The sequence below is a fragment of the Phoenix dactylifera genome, chromosome 6 (assembly GCF_009389715.1).
Source record: "Phoenix dactylifera cultivar Barhee BC4 chromosome 6, palm_55x_up_171113_PBpolish2nd_filt_p, whole genome shotgun sequence".
NCBI lineage: Eukaryota > Viridiplantae > Streptophyta > Magnoliopsida > Arecales > Arecaceae > Phoenix > Phoenix dactylifera.
The window spans coordinates 14,514,596-14,539,560 of NC_052397.1; the positions used below are offsets into that span (position 1 = coordinate 14,514,596).

The 24,965-nt window shown below is 38.0% G+C and overlaps 1 protein-coding gene across 1 annotated transcript; it reads left to right on the forward strand.

The window, feature by feature from the left end:
* LOC103710172 lies at positions 1-24,572 on the forward strand. Its single transcript, XM_008795798.4, has 8 exons — positions 1-1,182; positions 7,507-7,695; positions 10,509-10,601; positions 10,703-10,885; positions 10,969-11,071; positions 11,160-11,342; positions 19,327-21,842; positions 23,730-24,572. Exons 1-8 carry the CDS (start codon positions 952-954, stop codon positions 24,351-24,353), a joined length of 4,122 nt encoding a protein of 1,373 aa, XP_008794020.2. The 5' UTR covers positions 1-951; the 3' UTR covers positions 24,354-24,572.
* Positions 24,573-24,965: the final 393 nt, after the last annotated feature.

A 24,965-nucleotide genomic window follows, 5' to 3' on the forward strand; every position in this document is an offset into this window, starting at 1 on the left:
TTTTTTTTTTTTGATAATCGTAACCTAGCTCTTTGAAACCAACTCTCTCCTCTTCTTTCTCTCTCCTTTATTCCTTTCCACCCATTTGGTTTCTTATTCTTTTCTCTCTCGTTCTCTTACTTACATCTTCTCCGAATCCCCATAAACCTTTCGGGCCACCTCTCGATCGCCAATCTCGACATTCCATCAGTGGAAATCCTCGCCCAGAGCTCGAGTTCCTCCGCAAACTTGTGGGTGGAGCCGCTGCATTTATTTAGGGTTTTGCCCCATACCCTTTGCCGCTAGGGTTTCCGCGCTTGATGCGATAAAAGGGCTTCTCTATGCTTTGATCGGGCGGTCCAGTTCGACGGCGTTGGACAGATCTCGCTGCGGAGCGCTCGGCGTCGAGGTTTCTTGGGTTGTTCGAAGGTAGGGCCTGGATCGACTGGCCGTTGGTTGGATTAAAGGGCGTGGCGGGAAAGGCGAGAACTTAGATCTCTTTTGGGTTCAGATTTGCTTTCGGTTCTTTTGTGGTTACTGTTTCGATTCCTATTTCCTTCGTCTATTATCTTACGGCGGTAGAGGAGATTCTAGAAGTTGGGTATTTTGATTGGAGTGGTGCAGTAGAATTAGGGTTACTGGATTCTCTAGAAAATGCTGCAAGTTTGGGCCTTTTCAGAAGAACTTAGATGCCTAAAGCCCGGAATTTTGAGGTCCATGTGATCGCCTCTTTTGGGATTCAAATTCTGGCTTCTTGGTGTTGAGGAAATAGAAAAAGTTGTTCTTGTTTTGTGGTCGAAGATTTTCAAGTACCTTCATTCGTATTGTTTCGACTTTAATTTCTCAACTTTACACGTACAGTGTATTGGATTCCATTGCACGGAGAGTTGTTTCCTGAGATTATTGTATCAAAGGAGGTGGGAGAGGTGGCATCTGAGACAGCACGGGTTAGTTACCCTTAAGTAGCCCTGCATGGGCGAGCATGAAGGCTGGGCAGAGCCTAGTGGCCTATTGCCCAATGGCCTTTTGCCCAATGAAGTAGCCAATGTGACCCGAGTCCTTGATGCAGAAAGATGGTCCACGGCCGAAGAGAGAACTGGAGAGCTGATTGCACGTATTCAGCCCAATCAACCATCAGAGGAGCGTAGGAATGCTGTAGCAAACTATGTCCAGCGTCTCATAATGAAGTGCTTCTCCTGTCAGGTTGGTCTGCTTCAGTGCTTTTTGCATTTATAATCGGCTTCTAGTTGTTGAAGAAAAGAGGGAGACTGTTGCTCAAAATTTTCAATGGTTCCATGATGCTTTTTATAGTTCTGCTGCATGAAGGAAAGCACATGGTTGAGCAGTCCTATATTTATTTTTTCACTATCAAAATTGCACATTGATTTTTTTTTTGTTCACCAAATAAGTCAGTAGAATGAATATAATGAACTTGTCGGCATCAATTGCATTTTGTTCCCCATTCATTTAATCATATAATTTTCAGGTTACATTATTATGCGTACATCAGTTGCTAGCATAATAGCCAGTTAGCCATTAATATCACAATCAAGTATATGTGACAATTTCCTCATGAAGTCAATCAACTTGGTCATGGTCTCATGGAAAAGAGTCATAGCCAAAATAGCCCCAACTTCATAGGTGGTTATTTCTCAGGTTTTTAAGTTCTGTAGTTTCATTGCAAAAAAATTAATCAGCTATATGTCATCATACAATCTTGGTATCATTGAGTTGTTGATCCTAGTACCGGACAATAAGAAGCATGATGAAGAAAGGCAGTTAGAGGTGGCTGTGAAGCTATTTGAAAGCAACATTAATTTATGATGATTGTGATTTCATTAGGAATATTGAAGTAAGTGGATAATGGCATCCTTGGATATGGTGAGTGAAAGTTTTGCCTTTTTGTTGAAGGTGACAAAACTTGGCATATCTTTAAAAGAATGTAGAAAAGGCGCCATGTAGAAATCATGCTTAAATTGTCAAAGTCATGTGGGAAGGGGTAGGAGTTGGGAGAAGGTAAAACGGGAGATCTATGAGACAATTATTTCTAGTGTGTCAGCACATTGAAAGGTGTTATCTGTACTTTGTTTACCAATCTCTGCTTACTTGGATATTTTTTTGTTGGTGGCACTAAGGGGGTGCCATGCATGGAAAATTTTTGAAGGTTGTTGTGGTGGACAAGGGAATGCATATTAACCTTTCACCGACCGGGATTAAAATATTGCTCGCTGTATCCATGTTTGTCGCGAGCTGGCCTCATAGAAAACCTTTACTATATTGTGCCGTGTTCATCACATGCTTGTTCACTATGTAATGGCTCTTGTTTCTTTTTTTTATTAATAAAAATGCAGGTTGATTTCATGTTGTATCAGCATGCATGATTTAGCAGTAACGACCCCCTTTGCTGCTTCTGAATTTAGTGGGCACAGTATATATTGTATGCCATGGATTGGTATGTACCAGCAACTAAATCCTTGTGGCCAGCTAGCTTTGTGCCAGTTGAGATACTTACCTCTCCAAAGGGGCGAAAACTTGCTAGTGCCAGCTGCAGTAATGCCTTAGAAGACCATTTCGTTTGGGGCTTAGTAACACTAACAGAGTTCCTGGGGCATAAATGTAGTATAATTCCTTTTTCGTAAACCTTCTAGGGGAGGCATAAATTTATACATATTTGAGAAGTGTCAGGTATTTTTATTTTTTATATTGATTGTCTTGTCTTTCTAAGGTTGAATTAAAATTCAGCTTTGCTTTTTCTTGCTGCATCGTTGGGACTGTTGTGCTTGTAGGACATTGAAAAGTAGTCCCTTTGGGGCTTTCATTTTTTTTGCTGAGTTATTTGAGTTATAATTGCTGCCCTCTCAAAACCATGCTACCTTTTATTTGCTACATTACAAGGAATTTATGGCATGATCTTTCTTTTAATCATGAAATCTATGTGCTAGTCATGGGTGAATTGGATGCTCATTTTCTTGCATCTAGAACTGTCATATATGTAGTGAGCTTGGGTGACTATTACAGTTGATATAAGTGCAAGGTGATTGAAGACTATAGTGATGATACTTTACTGTTAGAATGCCGATTTATCATAATGGCAGTGCATTGTCTCATATGATAGGTTAACCTGAGAACATGTATACTTGAACTGGAACTATTATAATCTTGCTCTTGCATACAAAGTTTTCTTGTCACTGGAACTTAAAGATGTGTCGTATGCTTGCTCCACTTATGCTCACTTGTTTTTCCATAGTTAGCAGCTTGTTCAAAAATGATTTATAACACAGCACATTGCGTAATATGATTACTTTTAGGGAAGCATACGATATTTAACAACAGATTCCTAAGCTTTTTCAATGAAAGTATTACGAATGTGTCGAGATATTAGCTTAGCCCATTATATACAACTTTAATAGTCTGTCAAACAAGATTTGATGGAACTAACTTGATAGTGAGATGTAGCAGACCAGTATATATATTTTTTTAATAAAAATGCCATCATGGAGAAATGGTTTCTCTAATGTTTGATCAAGATTATGGGCCTAATATTGTAATCAGTATTGATGCAAGGTCAGATAATGCTTATTATGTAACTCCAAGGATAATGTCTCACACTTTTGATTATATGGGACTAGCATGCATAAATGTGTTTATGTGGAGGGGCCTTTTGCATGTAGTGCTTTGTCCATGCCATTTCTTATAGTATTGTATTCCCTAGTAATTTACAACTTAAGCAAGTTATCAAGGCACCCAATAAATTAATCAGGAATTAGTTGGCTTGCTACTTATAGCCCTAAATTGTAATACCAATCTCAATCTGTTTGATTTATCTCAGTTGTTTAATATTTGCTCAATTTTTTCCCCTATGAAATGCAGAAAGAGGGAGGAGTCTATGAAGTATTGTCATGCACATGAAATAGAGATCTGGCACAATATACATGCACTGATGCAATGAATCTTTTAAAAAGGGATAACAGAGACTGTGATACGACAAATGAATACATAGTTTTTGCAAATATGTAAAAGAACAACTAGAAAGGATAATTGGCTATCACAGTAACATATTTCATACTCTGTATACCAGTATCAATGTTGCAAAGGTTAAGATTAATCATTTAATAACACATCCATCATGTTTGTCACCAAAATGTTGACTTTCATCAAAATAAGAAAAGGAATTCTTGTACTTGTGGTTCAGTAAAAGAAGGGGATGCCTGTTGATCCTCACCAATTTTATATTATTTCAATAAAATTGGGATTAGCAACCCGACTGCCTGCCAAATGAAAAAAGAAAACCATGAAACCCGCAACCTGAGCACCTTCCAAATGAAAAAAGAAAACTATGAAAGTTTAAAACCCTCCCATTTGTGATATCTCATGGAGGAGAAATTCTGGCATCCATAAAAAAGGGACCTCAATTCATGTTGAAGAAGGGGAAAAAATAAAGCATCATCTGGGTTTTGGAGGAAGCATAAAGCATGGGAGAAAACTAACCTGCTGGATGCCGGATGATATTGCACTGCTGGCATCTTGTTGGGCTTGTTGAGCTCCAGATGCTGCTGTTGCCCCACGACAGCTAGCTGCCACTTCCTTCTGGTTTATTTGTCCCTTTCTCCACTCTCTTGCTTAAATAGAAGAGAAGAGCTATGGGTTTAAAGGGCTACTTCAACATCAGATGCATTTTTCGGTTCAATTTCTGCTTGCTTGATTGTGTTAGCGCACCAATAGCCAAAAAATATTCCATGAGTATATGGAAAGTGTTCAGTGCATTCTGAAAATATTAAAGCCTTGTTTTATTTTTTAAAAATTCCATTTGAAGTATTAGACTCGTATGCAAGCTGTCTCTGATCAATATCTGATACGTGCGGGGTGGCCCTGTGGCCACAACATGTAAAATGGAGTACCTTCCCTTCTTGTGAGGAACCCAGGAATCTTCCTACACAAAGTAAGAATCATTGAAAGGCTTTATGAGGTGGCTGGCTGTTGGTTTATAAGATCCTTATGGTCAAGTGCCACTTTGAAAACTTTTTTAAGGGGGAACAGTCCCAAGGGTTTAGGAAACTGTAGTCTGTCTGATCACTAAAACCTCACTATCTCTTACTCTTGCCTCGACAGAAGGTAATGTTCCAAGTACCAAGGCATCCCAAAGTGTTAATCAATTCAGTCTCTGAAAACTGGACGGGTAACACATTTATGGAAGATAAGGAAATGATAGATGTATATGTAAATATAAATAATATGTTGAGTACTTGTTGAAATTGACTGTAAATGATACTCTGCAGTAGAAAGTTACTTTATTTCTGGTTATACTAAATATTGAAAAGAAGTGGTGACCCTCACTAAAGTATCTGAATGTTTTACACTAATCTAGTTCAAAACTTGAAATGCTATAGAAGCTAACGTCTCTACACTTGCCCTAAATATTAATTGGAAAATTATTTCAAAATAGTTCCAAATGGTGACGCTTCAGCTGATAATAATATGCTTTTGGAATTGTCAAGAAGGTTGTCCAATATAATGCCATTACACATGTGCAAAAGCATTGGCAGTCAAAAAATTTAAAAACCTATAGTGTCTAGTTAGTGTATCCTTGATACACTTTTTGATAATTGGCAGGCTCTTCCTCTCTCTGTTCCTCTGTGTAGTCAAAATTTTGAAAGGTGCCAGAAGACCAAGCTGGTATAGTCTCCAGTGGTCGTTCCAAAAAGTCCTAGGTTCAAATACCCCTCAGGTGTACCCTTGATACATGAAACTATAGAAGGTGTAAGATGACCAAGCTGGTGCAGTCTCTGAGACTTGGTAGGCTCTTCTTCTCTCAGCAAAATTTTAGAGGATGCTAGATGACCAAGCTGGTACTGTCTCCAGTGATTGTACCATGAGACCTAGGCTCAAATCCCCTTTAAACCCTCACATAGTTTAGGATTTATGTGTATTTTGAAGGAAGCTGCCGTATTTATATAACCCATTGTCTATGTTCAAAATTTTTGGAAGAAAGACTCCCTAAATGAGATATTTGTCCAAGAGTTTGTGAGGCGCTACAAGCCTACAAGGTTGGCCCAAAATCATTGGGCATGTAACTACAAGAGGTCACCTCCTAGAATGATGTAAGAAATTTGTCTTCTTCGTGTGATCGCTAAACCATTATGTGGTTTTGCCCCTTTAGAGTTTCCTTTTCCAACATTTACCTTGCCTTTAAGAAGTAGGCTATATGCGATTAATTTAATGTATTGAAAGATGGAGGATTGTGTTTTTTGATGCTTGAACCGTTGTGAATAGCTTGAGAGGAACCCATGGTGATGTTTACTTGTTTAGTGTTAGTTGCTTGTTTTAACTTGCCTTCAGCTAGAAGGATAAGCCTTGTAGGAAGATGCTTATTGGCATCTCTTGCTGAGGTCATTTAGGTTTTTTACTGGTTTTTGTATAATATGGAGACAAGCTGATTTGGAAGTTGAGGATCCTCTGAAAAATCCAATTCTTCAGATGTTTTATTTGTAATAGGGGTAATCTTCACATGTGATGATTTGGAGAAACAAGTATGTATGTTGATAGTAATTGCATCTTGCGAATACCATTGGGTTCGAGAGAATGCCAATGAGAGTTTTGCAATTCCTAAAATAGCCTTAAGAACCCTTGGGATATAATTCACTGATAGAAGTTCATGGGACAAGAAGGAAAGGATTGGCCCTTTCCCTCACTGTTGAGTGGCGAGCATTCTAGAGTTAATGAAGAAATTGAAGTCTTGTGAAAACATTTAGTGGGATGGAGGACATTTTTATTGGTGCCAAAGGGTTGGTTCAGCTTTTGGCTCTTGTTAAGGGCCTGAGTTGTGATGTTGAATGATCACTCTTGTCTTCTCAGTGCTGAAATTTTACGGGTGTGTGTCCTCATATTTGTTCTTTGCATTTTGTTCTCAAATATTATGTTAGCCTATAAAAATCTTTTTTTTTTTCCCTGTTTGTTTGTGCTTTTGTTTCTAATACTATATTTCTAACAAAAAACTGCTTTGATCTAGCTATAGAAGATGTAATGCATAGTCAGTTTGTTTAGACATGGAACCATAAAGGGGAAGGTATACATCCTAAATATGTTCACATTGAACCCATATATAGTCCCTCAGCAAAAATGTCCTTATAGAGGACAGCATGAATGCATTTTAGCGACATAAATCTTTTCTGATCTTTTTTTTTTTGACTTGTATCATCGACTGTTTCTCCAACCTTTGAATTCTCTTTTTTGTCTTCCTGTTGATTTGTCATTTGGTGTAGTGACTCGGAAGTATAAATCCTACATATGTTCACATTGAAAGCATATATAGTCCCTCAGCAAGAATGTCCTTATAAAGGATAGCATGAATATATTTTAGTGACAAATATTTTCTTATCTTTTTTTTAAACTTGTATTATCAACTGTTTCTCCACCCTATGTTCTCCCTTTTTTGTATTCCTGTTGATTTGTCATTTTAATCTTCATGGAAATTGGGATGAGTCTTGATGTGTGATTACAATTATGGTTATGACTTGTGATGTTTTGTAGGTTTTCACATTTGGGTCAGTACCTCTCAAGACCTATCTACCTGATGGAGATATTGACTTGACTGCATTTAGCAATAATGAAAATTTGAAGGATACATGGGCCAATGAGGTGCGCTATGTGCTAGAGAACGAAGAGAAGAGTGAGAATGCTGAATTTCATGTAAAAGAAGTTCAGTACATTCAGGCAGAGGTATGTCTTTCTTTAAAACCCATAAACATTTTCAAACAGTATTTGTTTCAGTTTCATACTATTGTTTTTTTGTGGTTTATTGGCTCAAGATCTCTGGTGTTCATGACCACACTTTATCATGAAAATAACAATCTTGATCTTGCAAATCTTTTTCAGAGAGGGCTACATAATGATGTTTTCATTAAGCAATAATTCAGTTCTGTCATTTGCCGTCATTTATGTGCAAGAACTATTTGCACCTGAGATCTTTGTGATCAAACCATTTCTAAAGATTGGTATTTGTGTTGATCTGATCCTTCAACTCCAATCATGACACTGTCACATTAAAGTGAAGAGCATGCAAACCACTTATTACTCAAACTTCACCGACGGCCATTTGCTATATCAAATATTACTGGATATGCTTTTGTCCCTTGGTTCATTAATTAATGTTCCTTTGATTTATATGACTAGTGAGTCTTTTTTTGACTGAGTAAGTCTACTTAAATTTAATCCATTCCCTTGGCTGATGACTAGCAACTTGCTGTTTAATGAGATGAGAACATAGTTCAGTGCATCACTGAAACATGGGAGAATACTTATGAGTGCAAGGGTCTACAACTTTAGTTGGACTAGCACAGTTTATGTATCTTATAATCTTATTGGAGACATAGGTGATATCGTTTTCAAGATGCACTTGAGCCCAGAGGATGTCAGGCAATCATCATTGTTATCCTAGATCTATTAGAAACACAGAAAAGACATATCAAGTATATTTCAGCACAGTTACTGAAATGTATGGCTTTTATCCTGTTTCTCATGATAGCCTATGCTCTTATGTCTTACCAAAGATTTCATAAAACAGTAGCAAGGTCTATGATGCATATATGAGAATTTTGTGAAAAAAAGTCTTAAGCACAAGTAGCATGGCAAATATTCAGATATTGTGGAGGTGGATGTCTGTTGAGAAAGGCCAGCTTTAGAAATATATATATAAGAAGAAGTGCAAGAGTTGCTCAAGTTGAATTGGTGCTAAGCTGACTCATATGGTAGTTGCAACAAATGTTTGAGGAAACCTTAGTTAGGAGAGCTATTTGGATTTGTGTTGAATTGTCATTGAGGGAAAGACCTATGTTAACATATATGGAAGTTACATCTTATGTGAAAGGATGTGAAAAAGCTGATGGTGATAGTGGTTGTCAGCCTGACGAGAAAAGAATGATGAGGGATATGCTGACTGCAAGTTGAGATTACACTTCTCTTTACGTTTATCGCGGGTAATGGCAGCTACACCTTCCTTGGAGTTAGAGTGGGTGCAAAACATTCTTTTTTTTTTTCTTATGTTTTTCGCTACTTTGTACATAAAATTTCTAATAAAGATTCTTAGCCATGAATTAGTTGATCGAGTCATTAGACATATTCTACAATCTTATTTCCAACACTTTTTTCCACCTTATAGTTTGAAACAATTAGTTTCCTAGTTCCCTATTAATTTCCTATCTGAGCTATAATGTGAAACTTGTGATTAGGAAACCATCATAGACAATCGTACAATTCCATTTCTTCTGAAAGATTGTTGTAATACTAGTTCTTTTTTTCCGGGTAGAAATTGTAATACTACTTCATTGGCTTTTGCTCATTCTGATGTGCAGTCCTTAAAATTTATGGGTTTATGATTATGTATTTTTTGTAATGTTTTCCTTCAACAACTCAGATATGCATAATAAAAGAGTGTATTTGATTATTATGATATTCTTTTAGTGATATGCTGAAAGAATGAGTTTGGCTATGCTGTCTTGGATAGCCAATCATTTTGTCTGTAATAATAAACCGAGGACATTGAAGTGCATTGTTACCTTGTGCATGACTGTTTGGAAATGAGGATATTTACAATCCCTAAATCATGCCATAAAAATCGACTAGCCAATGTTGCACCAAAATGCTATGATTTATCTAGTTTCTCTATGGTTATTCCAAGCTGGGTCACAGTAACATAAATGTTCGAAATTAAATCGGAGTGCTGTTGTTTGGTTTTATATTCAGTTAAAGAATCTAATTAATCCACTTGTTCCCCAACTAATATTTTCAAGTTATCCTGTCTAGAACATAAAGTTACTTCCTCCTCTGAGTTAGATCTCGCTTCAAAAAAGTATGAAGTACCACTTTGTTGCGGCTAAAACCATGGGACACCTCCTAACTCACTTCTCTTGTCCCCTATTGTCTTCTAATGTGATGCTTATGATGTTTGTAAATATTGTCTTTATATTCTTTCATTATGTTACCGTACTGCTTATTAAATCAGGTGCTTAGATACCAAAATCTCCAGTAAACTGAACCAATTTGCTGTGATGAATTATTGACAAGATGGAATACATTCCAAGTCCTCAACCTAGAAGTGCAGATGTTATTTTTTTCCTTATTATTTCTTGATGCTCTTTTTTTCCTGGTTTCCATCATTGGCTCGTTTGTACATAAACTGGAATTCATTTTGTTGAATGCCTTGAGGTATGCTTGATATTAAAACGTTAACTAATGATTTTTATTTTCTAGAGTAAATTACTTATGGTTGTATACTTTTATATCCTGTAATTAATCTTAGAAGCCTTTTGCAGACAATTTGTCTTGTTTCATTTTATCAGGAATGGGTTTTGCATCTGCTTTCTGCAAATTGTTTCCTATGCAACTGAAGACATGTAGATGTTCAAAGCTTGTTTTTTGTCTTTATTGAGAATCAGGATAATTTTCATAGCTTTTTCTGTGTTGGAACAGCTCTCATACTTTGTTTTAGACATCTCTGCATTTTCTGATTGCCCTTCTTTCATATCTATGTGCAGGTAAAGATAATAAAGTGTCTTGTAGAGGACATTGTTGTAGACATATCTTTTAATCAAGTTGGTGGGTTATGTACACTTTGTTTTCTTGAACAGGTGAGCTGCTGGTTCATCTCTTGAACTTATTTTAGGAGCATGAAGTCTGATGTTTAAGTGGCTTGTATAACCTTCTACTGATGTGCATCTGTTTACTGTAGATTGACCATCTGATAAATCAAAATCATCTCTTCAAACGCAGTATTATATTGATCAAGGCGTGGTGTTACTATGAAAGTCGTATACTGGGTGCTCATCATGGGCTTATTTCTACATATGCTTTAGAGACGTTGGTTCTTTACATATTTCATGTTTTTAATAATTCTTTTTCTGGACCTCTTGAGGTAACTCTAATTTCTTATTTTGTAATTTTTTCATTTTATTGTGTTCTCTGAATTTAACAATATTTATGGTCATGCAATTACAGGTCTTATATCGCTTTCTGGAATTTTTTAGCAATTTCGACTGGGACAATTTTTGTGTTAGCCTCTGGGGTCCAGTCCCTGTCAGTTCACTCCCAGATATGACTGGTAACTTTGTTGTCATGATTTATTGCAACTTCTGGAGGAAAACTCTTATAAAATGTGTGTTCTCATCTGTCCTTGAAATATCTTGCAGCGGTACCTCCTCGGGAGGATGGTGGTGAATTGTTACTAAGTAAGCCCTTTGATGCCTTGAGTGTAGCGTATGCTGTTAAGCCAAGTGGTCAAGAAAACCAGAGCCAACCTTTTATTTCTAAGCATTTCAATGTTATTGATCCTCTACGGACAAACAACAATCTCGGGCGCAGTGTCAGCAAAGGTATGAAAAACTAGCATGTGAATTGGGATTAACCTTTATTAGTGACAACTTGTTCTAATTGATGGTATGGTTACGTAGAAAATGCTCCAATACTTGAGTTTCACTATTTAACTTTTGATATTTATTGTTTTGTGGATTGCTTTTTCCTTCAAGCAATAATTGACTGTTATTTCTTTAGAACATGAAGTACAATTCCAAGGAGAGATTTTGCTTTTCTTTTCTAACTAATTACAAAATTGCTTATAATGTTTTGGAGAACTCACATTTTGGTGTGGACTGGAATTTTAAAATGAAATCATTCACCCTGCCAGGTATCTGAACATGATCTCTTGTGATTTTGAGTTTTTTCCTTTTTTTTTTGAAGAGCATTTGACTGTGTAAAATAAAGAGAGCAACTTTCCTGAAATACACTATTCGGTCAAATCAATATAAGATGCTTTAATCACTCAAATACTTCTGTGATTGTATCCATTAGATCTCTCTATTTTCTCCCAGTATCTTAAATATGTATTTAATGTGCAAACACAAACACATCTCTTGCTCTCTTCTTGCTTCCTTTCTGGACCGATACTTGCTTCCATTTTCTTTCGAAATTCTTTTTCCAAGGTTGCACCTCACATTATCTCCTCCTTCCATTTTTTTTATCTTGCCACATACATTTTCTGTTAATTCGTAGATGGCTTGTGATGGTTTCACTTAACAAAATGCTATGTTGAATTTCATTAGAATTTACCTGTAAGTTGTACCAAGGGGGAAATTAAGCTTTGGAAATTTTCATTAGATGCTGAATTTCTTTGGTCCCTAATTTCATCTATATCTTTGCTTCCTGTATTGTTTTCTGTTCTAATTTTTGGTGTTGGATGAGGCAGTGCATGCATTATTAGTGCCTTTCTCCCTATGTTCATTCATTTTATTATAGATTAATAATGATCAATAGCAATTCAAATCTTAAACTTCTAATGACTCAAGTGGTTCACCTTTTCCATACATGGTGTCATGCACCTAATCAGAATCAACCGACTTATGAAAGAAAGTCTTCGTATCACAATATGTCAAGAAGTTGATAATGCTCTGCCTGGTAGGACCGGTCTAACCATTACACATCACCGTCAGTCCATATGTGGGCCATTTGCTCTTATATGTGGCAATCCACTTCTCTAGCTCTCCTTATTATTGTCAAGAAGCTTACCATATATGTCCTTCTGTCTTAGAGGATCTACATAGGGACCGACAGCTCGTATGGAGAAAATGGCACTTATAGTACATATTGTTTGCTACATTCGCTGAGATGTGACTGAAGTGGAAGTAGGATCCAATAGCTCCCACATATCCTTCTTCAGCATTGTGTCAGTCCTCTGCTGCTTCGAATCCTTGTTGGGCAAGGCATGCGAATCTAAATCATGGATGGTGGCTCTCGATGAAATCTTCCTAGATGACTTCTTTTTACTGCCAAAAGTCCTCAGTATAGATGCAATACAACCACCGCCTCTGCTAACGGTTTTCTTGAATGAAGAGGTCCTCTTGAACTCTGGATTTGCCCTACTGCACGTATAACCAAAATCCGACTCGTAGTATGAGGGCCCAAATCGAGCCCTATGCCTGGCCACCTCATTTTGCTGTCACTGATCATCCAGGCTCGTCTGAATGGCAGCTTGGATCTGTGCTGTCATCTGAAGCGAACACCTCTTCTGCCTTTTTGGAGTGATAGAAAGGTGACTTCGCCGCTCGGCGGTCTACCTCCGCCTTTTTCTTGGTAACCCTTTTTGATAGAACCTCCTGTGGGCATTTTCGGCGCATAGATATGTCGGGTTAATTACTAAGTGCTGCTTCAAGCCGATTACTCCTTGAACTCTTTGTTGTACCAATTGCACTTTCAGTCGTACCGACTCGAGAGCATTTGCCCATGATCCCAACCAATGTCACGTTTTGGCTTCTTTTTTTTTTGATGGTTCTATTCCTGCAAGTTTATCGAGTATGCCAGTTTATCAATTATTTAAAAATAGCAAAATTTCGTTATGATGAAGATAATTTTTTTACCTTAGAAAATACATCCGATTTATCAAATACATGGGGGTGTAAATCGGTTGGGTCCATATATACTCGGACCCGACCCAAAAAATTCGGGTCCGGGTCGGATCAAGTCCTTACTAGAAAGCTTAGAACTTTCCCACCGATGAAAAGATGAAAATTTTCCGTCAGAATTTGTTAAGAAAGCAAACCCAATTTTTTATTAGTCAAGAATCAGTTGTGAAAATTATATTATCCGGTATTGATGATTATTTTATGTTTTAAGTTAAAAGAGGCATTTTGCCCTAAATAGGGAAAAAAGCTTAGAAATCTTTGTCCTCTTCTTGCCTCTTTCTTTCTCGGTTTCTTGTGACAGTTTTTTTTATTATTTTTGCTCGTGTCGGAATTATTTTTTTCCCTTTGTACTTTCTCTCGCGTCTCTTCACCAGTACAACGTCTCTTTTTTGCCTTTTGGTCTATCTCAACCATCGGGCAATCAAACTCAATGGATCATCAATCTTTCTCTTAGGAGCATAGCATGCATTCTCACCGTTCGAAGAAATGCCTAACTCTAATAGTTTGTTTAGGTATGAAAGCTTTAGGGAGAAATAAATATGCGATCGGTAGCTTGTGTGTTCCTTCGCAACTGGCGGCTGTTGGATCATCCACTGGTTGCTTTGAGATATTTGCGGTGGGTGATTTGATGGTGGATTTGCACCAAGGTAGGTGGATCCTTCTTTCGCGTGAAAGATACAACTCTAATCCCTCTTTCTCGTGTGTGTGGAGGCAGTGATGATGAAAGCTCTTTAGATGCCTCTTGTGCTTTTTTTTTGGGTAACGATGGCTTGGCAGCTTGGATGGTCTGCTGGTCTACAGACAACCGCTGTAGCCATTCATTTGAAAAATGGTGCAGGAGGAATGATGCATCGAAGGCGAATCTGAGCCTCTACTTGCCTGTGGGCCTGCAGGACTAAATGGGTAATTCAGGTTCGGTTGGGGTCGGATCGGGTCGTTGGGTAAACGATCCAAAATTGGGCCCAAAAAAAAAGGGCCGGGTCGGGTTAAGATTCAATAAACCCAGATTCGACCCAAAAAATAGAACGAGCTCAATTTTAAGACCCGACCCAGCCACGTGGAGCCTCCAATTCGGATTCGGGTCGGGTCGGGTCACGGGTCAACCCAACCCATTTGTAGCCTTACTAATATATAATACTATTTTTTCATATTTTTTTTATTTATTTATATATTTTTAAATATCATAAATTTAAAAAAATATGTTTTTATACTTCAGAAAATACTTCTAAAATATGTATTATGTATTACTAATTTTTCTTAAGTTTTGGTATTAATTATATATATTTAAATACTTTTTAAATTTTAAAAGAATTTTTAAATATAAATATTTTAAAAAATTAATTTCAGTTCAGATCCTTGTAAAACCTAACAATGAATGCTATATATATTTTTCTAGGCCTGTGGGCATGCATCAAAGGTTATTTATTTTTTAATTTTTTTCAAATTAAGGCCTTAGCTACTGTGTGTATGATTGCATCAAAATTTGAATAAATGGACACCAAATTTTGCTGGAGAGTAGCTTACATGCTCCTAAATAAGCTTTTGATTTTGTAGTTTTTTAATTTTATTTTTTATTTTTTAATCCAAAAATATATTTTTAATTTTTAAAAATTAAAGGCTACATATTTCTCAATTTTTTTTAAATTTAGGTTTCGACCACTGTGCGCAAGATTGCATCAACATTTGAATAAACATACACCAAATTTTGCTGAAGAGTAGCTTACATGTTCCTAAATACGCTTCTGATTTAGCATTTTTTAATTTTAATTTTTTATTTTTTAATCCAAAAATATATTTTTAATTTTTGAAAATTATATGTAATTCGAAAATTAAAAATTTCTATGTCATTATATAGATCATTTATAGATCTACAACATATCATAAAATCAAGACAAAATCAAAAATTTTGGCATGATCTTTCTTTATTTTGCCAATTTTGAGCTATTTTTTGGAGCCAAGAAAATAGAGAAAATGAGATAGGGAAGAAGAAGCATACCTTATTTATGCTTGAATCTTTTTTTAATCGTGCTGAATTAGTGTGACTTTTACTGTGGGAGGAAAGGAAGAGATCTTTAGAAAAGGGAATAAATGTTGGGAAGGCCTGAGAAACTTTTTGGGCCTTCCCAACATTCTCTTATAGCAAAAGAAGGAAAGGGGGAGGGGGGCCGGTTCCAAACCGGCCTGACTCGGTGCGAACCGAACTGTTCGCACCAAGTTCGAACGGAACCGGCCGGTTCGTGACTGGTTCTGGTCGGTTCGGTTCCGGATCTCGCTCTTTTTGGACGGTTCCGGACCGGTCCCGATTTTAACAACCAAACCGACCCGGTCCCCCACCGAGTTGGCTCGGTATGGGCCGAATCAGGCGGTTCGGTACGGTTTGGCTGACTTTGCTATTGCAAGTTACCTCTAGAATTTATCAATATTGCCATGGTGCTTCTTATTTGCAAAAAATTAGAGTCAGACGAGAATTGGTCTGAATGCAAATAGGAATACTAGTTAGAACCTTTTTGGGGCCAATTGTCTAGAGTTCATCAAAATCAATATGGAGTATTTGGAATGCTTGTAGTGGAAATGAACTTGGAGTCTAATTTGATGTCAAAGAGGTGTCTAATGTGATCCTTCTTTGTCGTGTTAGCTGGATAGAAATCAGAGCCAAGTTATTTACGAAATAATCTGTCAAACATGGCAGATAAATTGAGAAATCACGATGGAAATCTACCACAGGGCCATCAAATTAAAGTCATAACATTCAGTTGTGAAATCATCCTTCATGGCTTCAGTTTCCTTGTTCAAAATATAATTATAAAGCTTGAAGCAGACTCCAGACTATGTATTGATCGAGGCTTAATACATTAATCTATGCAAGTAAGGGAACTGGGTTATTACCTACTTTATAGAAGAATCACGAGAACCCTTAGAAATTCTTCTATGGCATGACTCCAAATATGATTCTACACTAATATTGTCGAAGTGGATGGAAGAGGCAGATTGTATACTTAATGCAATGCGTTGCATTAATGTTTTTTCCATTGTACATTTGGACAGAAGCAAACCTGTTCTGATTTTTTTTTTTTTTTTTTTTGAAGGATTGAGAGGTGAAGATCTTTGAAATAGAATGGACTTTGGTGAACAATGTGAAGAAGGGCATTTAAGTATTTAATGATTGCCACATGCCTGCAAAACACAAGGAAAATTTGGTATGGCATTGGTGATACCAGCAAAGTGTCAATGGATCAAAATGTTTTATGGCGCTGAGATTCAAGCACATAAGATGATCATGACAAAAGTAAGAATGCTGAAGTGAATGTGTGGCAGGGAAAGGAGGGTTAGACATGAGTGTGTTAGGCAATGTGTAAGGCTTACATTTATTGAGGATGAAATGTTTGTGAACTGATCTGCATGGCTGCTTCTGTGAAAGAATAATTGGATGATGATCCTTAGGAGAGCAAATAGATAGACCTGAGATATCAAGAATGGAACTTATGGGAGGTGAATATTTGGAAAGATGGCAACATAGGATGGGGCCTATAACAAGAATTATAGTAACAAGGGTCCATAAAGTAGCTGACCTTTTATAGTGTGGGCCAATCAAATTATCCCTCGCTTTCATTAGCTTTTATTAGTTAAGTGTGTGATTACACAAGGAAATGATGTTTTCAAGCAAGTACTGCTTTTGTAAAATAGTATAAGTTATTTAATATAAGTTGGAGCCAAATTGCTATCAAATTATGGAGTTTTCAAATATAAAACAAGCTAACTTACATGTCGTATACAGGTTTGCCATTGTTAATGTGGAATTTAGATATGCAAAAATAATTAGAATGATTAACTATTTCTATAGAAATGGCTATAAATGAATGAGACATTGCATGATGCCTGTCTAAGTCATTTCATTATCAGTACTATTACATTCTTAATGCACATTTTCAATCAAAAGGTTGTCTGCTATTGCTTTGCTTGTTTGGTTCAAGGGTTATTTTCATTTATAAGCAGGCATTACCATAGTTCGGTGTAGATTAAAAAATGTGCTTATTGTCCACTTGATACATTTTAATATATAGCTTGTGATTTGTTGCACCTTATCGGCCTTGTCTTGGTTTCACGATTGCAACTAGGCTAAATTTAATGTGCCAATTGTACCGTCATTAGGGCTGGAAATGGGCTGGGCTAGGCTGAGCCACTCACCTATCCAAACCTGGCCCCAATTTTTTTTTTTGGGTTTCGGGCTAGGCATAGGCCGAAAACTTCTGGAAAATTCTGGCCTAAGCCCAACTCGAGCCTAAGCCGAAACCAAACCCGATTGGGCCAACTCGAATTATCGTTTGGGCTAAAAATTGGGCTGGCCCAAACCTGATTGAAGCTTAATCTTTCAATTTTTCGTACTGTAGCTTCACATTTTTTTGATGAAATACCATAGCTTCATGTTAGCAATCATCTTATGATCAAAAACATGTTTACCAGAAAAGCAAATTGATAACACAATTGAAAGCAGCATTCTTATTTTTAAGTAGTTCATAAACAAGTACGTAAGTTCGGGCTTCCTTTCGGCCCAGAGTTCAGGCTAGGTCCGGGTTAATTCAAGCTTCATTTCGGGCCTCGTCTGGGCTCGGGTTGGGACCGGGCCAAGCCTAAAAAGCATATAGGCTCTATATAAGTTCAAGCCCGTCCAAAATCTTTTGAGCCTAGTCTGTAGCCCGACCCAAAGTCGGGCTGGCCTGATGAGCCTCAGGCCAACTCGGGCCCAATTCCATCCCTAACTGTCATATATCGTTGTTATCCTTCATTTAGTGCCATTGTTTCTTATGAGTTGACAAGGAAATTCTTGAGCCAAATTGGGCATAGGGAACTGTGAAGTCCTCTAGGACTGGTAAGATAATGCTGGAAACGAACGGCCTCTTGTTGATTCTGAGTAGCAATTCTTCATGACCTTCCCGCTTCACCCAACCAAAAACACCACCACGACAAAGGAAAGTCTTCATCAAATGTTGAAGCCCTCCTATCACTAACAATATCTGATTTCTTTCTACTGGGAATAGGCCTCCTTTACTAGCATCATACATCCAGTGTCAGACTTGATATCTGAAATTTTTGACAGGTTCAATCCATGATGACAGGTTATATTTATTGACAGTACTTGCTACAAACTTCATGCTATATATCTTCTGGGTCTTTTAGTAAATTAGCACTCTGGCAGGGTGACACCTGCAGTTTGTTCGTTGCAATTGCAAGAGCTTCAAGGCTTCGGCGTGCCCATGCCTCCTGTCTAGACCAAGGCATTCATTCTAGAAATGGTGTATATGAACATGCTAGCATGCATATGTGCAAACCTGACACATGCACAGAACATGCATCTTTGTATCCGTCTTCAGTGCAATTTTGAAGAATTTCTTGAACATCTATTGATTACATATTGTCTAACCTTAAATCAGAACTGAACTTGCTCATGAGCAACTTTGTCAGATTGATTTTTTTCCTGACAACTACTGTATCAGTTGTATGTCAACATTTGGACTGCCGTTTGTCTCTTAGGATTTTGGGGAAATTAAGTTTGTTAAATTGGCTTCATTTGACTGTTGTCTTTCTTTCACCCTAGGCCTGTTGTACTCCATAGAGACATATTTTGGTTCTTTATGTGCTAGTGTTCCTTAATTTTTTTTATTAAGTTCAGAGAATCCAAAAACTGAATGATGTCTGCCACCTACATCTCCATCTCTCCAGCTTATGCATGTTTGTCATGTCTGCATGTAAATTGTCATGCATGACTATGTGCACATCTTTATGCATGATTCAATTATATTATCTTTTTGTTTACTAGATACTAAGTGCTGTTATATGTGGCCATGTTGCTATACTGAGGCATATATGTCTGCTACATTTTACATCTAACCCTTTTTTTTGTCAGGAAACTTTTTTAGAATACGCAGTGCCTTTGCATTTGGAGCCAAAAAGTTGGCCAGGTTACTTGACTGTCCAAAAGAAGACCTGATTGCTGAAGTGAATCAGTTTTTCATGAACACATGGGAAAGACATGGGAGTGGCCATCGTCCTGATGCTCCTTGTCCAAATTTGCGGCACGTGCGAACCTTAAAAACTGTTCCAGTTGAAGAATCAAATAGTTCCAGAAACAATGGGAGCATCAAGAATAGTAGAAATTCTGTGTTGCAAGATGGTCATGAGCATGTGGTTGAAAGTGGTCATGATCATGAAGACCCCTCATCTGAGGTTGTTTACTCTATTAGCCAGCGCTCTCAGAATGTATACAGGATGAACAATCCCTCTACACCTTTTCACAATCAGAGCCAGAAAAATAATGGTGTGCAAATGAACTCCAGGGTCTATGGTCAGTTTGAAAGAAATATCAGCTCAAGTGGATCTGTTCAGAGTGACAAAAATCAGAAAATATTAAGGCCTCAACGTTCTGTCAACGATCAAGGACAAGGCAGGTTTCACTTTGCAAGGACAAGGTCCAGTCCTGAACTGACAGAGGCATCTGTTGAGGTTTTGTCTCAAGGAAGGCCTAATGGAGTAGTCGAAACTACAAAAACCCAGAATACTCCGGCAAGGTTGGATTTTGGCAGAAGAATAAGGAACTTGGTTTCTGAGGCTACAGGCAGTCATAGTATGAGTTCTTTTGATGATCCCACATCAATAAGGCACATCACATCCCATCAAAGCTTTGAAGCTGGTTCAGATGCAAATAGTGTTTCAAATAGTTATCATGATGATTTGAACTTCTCATCTATAGGGGAAGAGCTTGCCTCCGCATCTGAGGCATTGGAGATGCAGCAGGAAGAGCAGGATTTGGTAAATATGATTGCATCATCCAAGTTACATAACTTGAATGGACAGGTTCAGCTGCCAATGCATTTGGCTTCTCCTCATCTACCTCTAACCATATCTCCATTATTAGCTTCAATGGGATATGTCCAGAGAAACTTGGCAGGCATGGTACCCACTAATCTGTCTTTGATTGGACCCTCATGGGGTTCCAATATGCAGTTTCCTCAAGGTCCTTTTTCATCACCTCTGTCCCAATATTACCATCCTGCTGGCCTTAGTTCAAACCATGATGACATGGTTGAGTCTGTAAGTGAGAGTTCTGGCATGACAGGATTGAACACAGAGGATGGTGACCAAGATTTCTGGAAAGATGATGCTGGATCCACCAGAGGGTTTAACCCTGAAAATAGAACTTCCCAGATGCTTCATTTCAATGGCAAGCAACAGTCGACTCCAAGTGGGTCTAACTTTAGTTCTTCATCACGAGGCAGTATTAGTGGTGCTGGATCGCAAGGTCAGCATAAGTTTGCAAGAGAGGATAGAGAACCAGTTAGAGAAGATCATATTGATGCATTCCAAAATCAAGCAAGTAGAGTGAATGATATTGACTCCAATGCTAGGAATGCAAATGTGAGGTTTTCACCTGTGTCACAGGCTAATTCTTCAAGAAACAAGCCTGGCTATGAAAGTTCTAGGGATGGATCTACTTCTAGGGTATCCAGATCAGCAAGGGACAAATGGGGAAGAAAACCATTCTCTTCTGCAGGTCTAACATCCCTCCATGGGAAGGCAAGGAGTGGGTGGCAAGTTGAGGGTTCATCCGATCATGATTCTGTGGAGGTGGAGGATGACAGCAGAGATTCGATTCCTCTATCAACCATGGGTAGTGACATATCTGAGAGAACTGCAGGATCTGCTTCTTTGACTTCCTCACATGTTAGCAACCATCAATTGCATGGTTATGAACCAGCACATATAAGTGGATCAGATTCAATGAGTCCGATTGCACCGGTGCTTGTTGGTACTTCACGGCAGAGAACAGTGGATAATTCTGGATTGGTCCCAATGACATTTTTTCCTACAGGTCCACTAGTTCCATTCTTAATGCTTCCAGTTTATAATTTCACATCTGATACTGGAAATTCTGATGGACTGGCAAGGCAATTTGATCATGATGAAAGAGCTGATAATTGTCAAATTAGCCCATCTGATCAGAATTTTGGTTCACTAAGGAACCTGGATCAAGCTGAAGCCCCCTTGAGTTTGACTGCTTCAGGAGGTGCTGCTTTTGAGCCCTTAGGGGAGAAGTCTGACATTTTGAACAGTGATTTTGCCAGCCATTTGCAAAACCTTCTCTATGGACGGTTCTGCCAAGACACCCATCTTCATGGACCTTTAATTTACCCTTCTCCTGCTGCGGCGCCACCGGTAAATTTACAAGGTCATTTTCCATTGGATGGTCCTGGCAGACCACTTTCTGCCAATGTAAATTTTACACAGGTCATGACCTACGGGCCTCGACTGGTTCCTGTGATGCCTATCCAACCAGTTCCTGATAGGACTTCCGGTGTTTTCCAGCGTTACGGGGATGAAGCACCAAGATATCGTGGTGGTACTGGGACCTACTTGCCAAATCCGGTAAGGCGTATTAACATCTCCATGACCTTCTTCCTATGAGAATTCTTGATAGTATTCCAGTTTACCTTTTTTCTTTTAATTGTTAAGTTAGTCAACATTGTGCCTGCATCTTCTGTGTCCAAGGTCTTGGACTCCGGAAAGGTATTTGGTCACTGGGTACTCAAGTACTGTGAGTTGATGCTTGATGATTTGACTACTAACTGTTAAATTGTCAAGTTAGGGCACTGTTTAGATTGCATGTCAGATTTTCCTTTGGTTTGTTCTTGCCATTGGTTATTCCTAATAATTGTATATCTGAATCATGTGGCTACAGTACCATTCTCTTTGCTTACTAGCATTGGTTGATGTTAATATTTGGCAAGCCAACTGGATTGACCATATAGCCTTAATATTTTCATTCATAATGGTCCCTAAAATACTGTTTTCATGCAACGCCATGTTTGTCAAACCTTTCCTGTATGGAAGCAAAGAACTAATCCATGTTATCCCTTTAAACACAAAAACTAAGTTGCTTGTCTTGCTCTTTTTATAGTGGCTATTCGAAAGATACTCCGTATATGTTGGGAAGAACATTAATTTGGGATTCCAATCAAGCTCGTGTGTTTTGTTTCCCTAGTTTCAGCATTGAATACATCTGAGTTATGCTGTTGGGAATGTTGCAACTTTCTAGGAAAATGTGGCAGCGACAAACTCCTATTGCTGAAATCTTCTTCCTGATGTGTCACATCTCCAAAACTTCGCTCATGCCTAGTGTTTCTAGGATTTCTTAAATCTCACTATATCATTGGCAATTTTTTATATGAAGCCTATATCTCTATGTAAATTGTTTTTATATTAATTTGCATCTCATTTGGTCATATGCTAAACTGTTTTATAACTTAATTTTTGATGCATTGCGTCCAGGTAAGTAAATGACCATCTGATGCTTTTCCAGTATTATTTCTAACATTTTTTAGTGGAAATTCTTGCTCTCACCTGAATCTGCTTCCCCACTTACCCCCACTTTACGCTATCATGGAAGCAGGCATATTGAAATTCTAAACTTCGGCCTGGGAGCCTGTTGCATTTAGGAAGCAGAGGAATATATATATATATATATATATATATATATATATATATATATATGCAAATATTGGTAATAGGTTTTTTTCAACGAACACCACAAATACAATTGCGGAATGGATAATATAGTGAAGCCATTACAGAAACAACTGGGAAGGTCTATGTTACTACTTTCTTGTCAGTTTTTTTTTCATGTGCCAATTAGAAGATGCAGTTATGTTGGAACATGGAACTATTGCAGATGAGAGACTGGAGCTGGTTTGCTAAATTTTTTACCATATATAATGTGCTTTTCATTTGGTCAACAATAGAAATATGATAGCGGTTGTAAGCAACAAGGCTTTAACTCTAATTAGTAAAATTAGAAGATTTATTGCTGGAAGATGTCTGTCCTATGCAAGCTAGGTTCTCTGATGGGACCAGGAATTTCAGAGGATGTATAATTGTGAGAGGCTTCTGCAAACTGGGAAACATGCAGGGAACACTATTAAAATGCATAAGATAAATTAAAAGAAATAAGTTGCTGGAGGGTGGCTGAGAGTACTAGGAACAGCCGAGAAAGCATTGATGAACAATTTTCATTGGTTGCTGTGTTCTACCCTGTGTTTCCTTGTGTTCCATACATGTTTCGTGATATTGTTTAGATATTTTTTGTTTGAGACATTTTTACCACTATTTGTATCATCCATTTGAATATTGATGTCTGCAATGCTTTTTGACCGTGCAAACTTCATTTAGAAGTTAGAAGAATGTTTTAAGATTTGAGTAATGTTGAGCATAGCCTAAGACATGGAACTGATTCTCTTTGCCCTTCTCTTTGCACAGAAGGTGTCTTTCAGAGATCGACAATCAATGTCTTTCAGAGATCGACAATCAAGTAGTAGAAACCACAGAGGAAATTATGGTTATGACCGGAGTGACCACGGTGACAGAGAAGGAAGCTGGATCAACTCAAAAACACGAGCTGCTGGCCGAAGCCATATGCGCAGCCAAGCTGAGAGGCCACCTTCATGGCCTGACCAACTGGCTGCATCTGAACATCATGCTGACAGACAATGGGAATCACAAAGGCATGAGCCAGCTGCTTCCTATTTAGTCCCGAACAATTCCTTCGTGTCAACAAAATCGTCACATGGCTCAACAAATATGGCATATGCCTTCCATCGGCCACCTGTTGCAGGTTCAGATGGTGTCAGTCCAGCCAACCCTACAATTCCTCCTGTTTTCATGGTGTATTCACCTGATCACGGTGTTGGTTATGATTCATCAACTGAACCACTTGAGTTTGGATCCTTGGGGTCAATGCATCTATCTGGTACCAATGAAGCACCCCGTCCAAATGATGGAAATCCAGCAAGTGGATTATATGAGCAAAGACATGGCACATACTTTGGGGGTTCTCCACGATCTTCACCAGAGCAGCCATCTTCACCTCAGCTACACAGGTAGTTCTAATGTCATTTTCCATTTTTCCCATTTTCTTTTTTGTTGTATATATTGTTGTTGTTAATTTGAAACAATTGTAACATACCCTTAACAAATGCAAATAAGGACAAATTGTGTAGACATGAGTCTGAGCTTTACAGAAGGCTGCAGCTGAACATGCTCTGCACTAATCAATACGGGCAACCGAGTTCTCTTGAATATCGCAACAAATATTTGAAGTTCCTTCAATGATACTAAATGAATGTTTTGAAACATCATGGGTTCAGCAGGATGCTGACAATTATATACTGGCCAAGTCTGATGGAGGCAAATATGGTTCTGCTTTCCAGAAAATGTGGGGAATTTCTAAATTGCAGGCAACGAAGGCCTTACTTGAAATTCAGTCTGATAGAGCTCTAGCGGTCCATTTTCCTGAAACATGTTAGATTGTTTTACATTAATGTTGGGCAATCACAAGTTACTTCAAAACTGCACCAAGTATTTGAAAGCATTTGTTAGCTGGAATTGAATGAAATGGAAGATCACAGGTTCAGCTGCAGCTTCTAGTATGTTTAGCAGCCTGGCGCAGTTTTTGTTATCGTATCATCAAATGCCAGTTCCACTTATATCAATGTA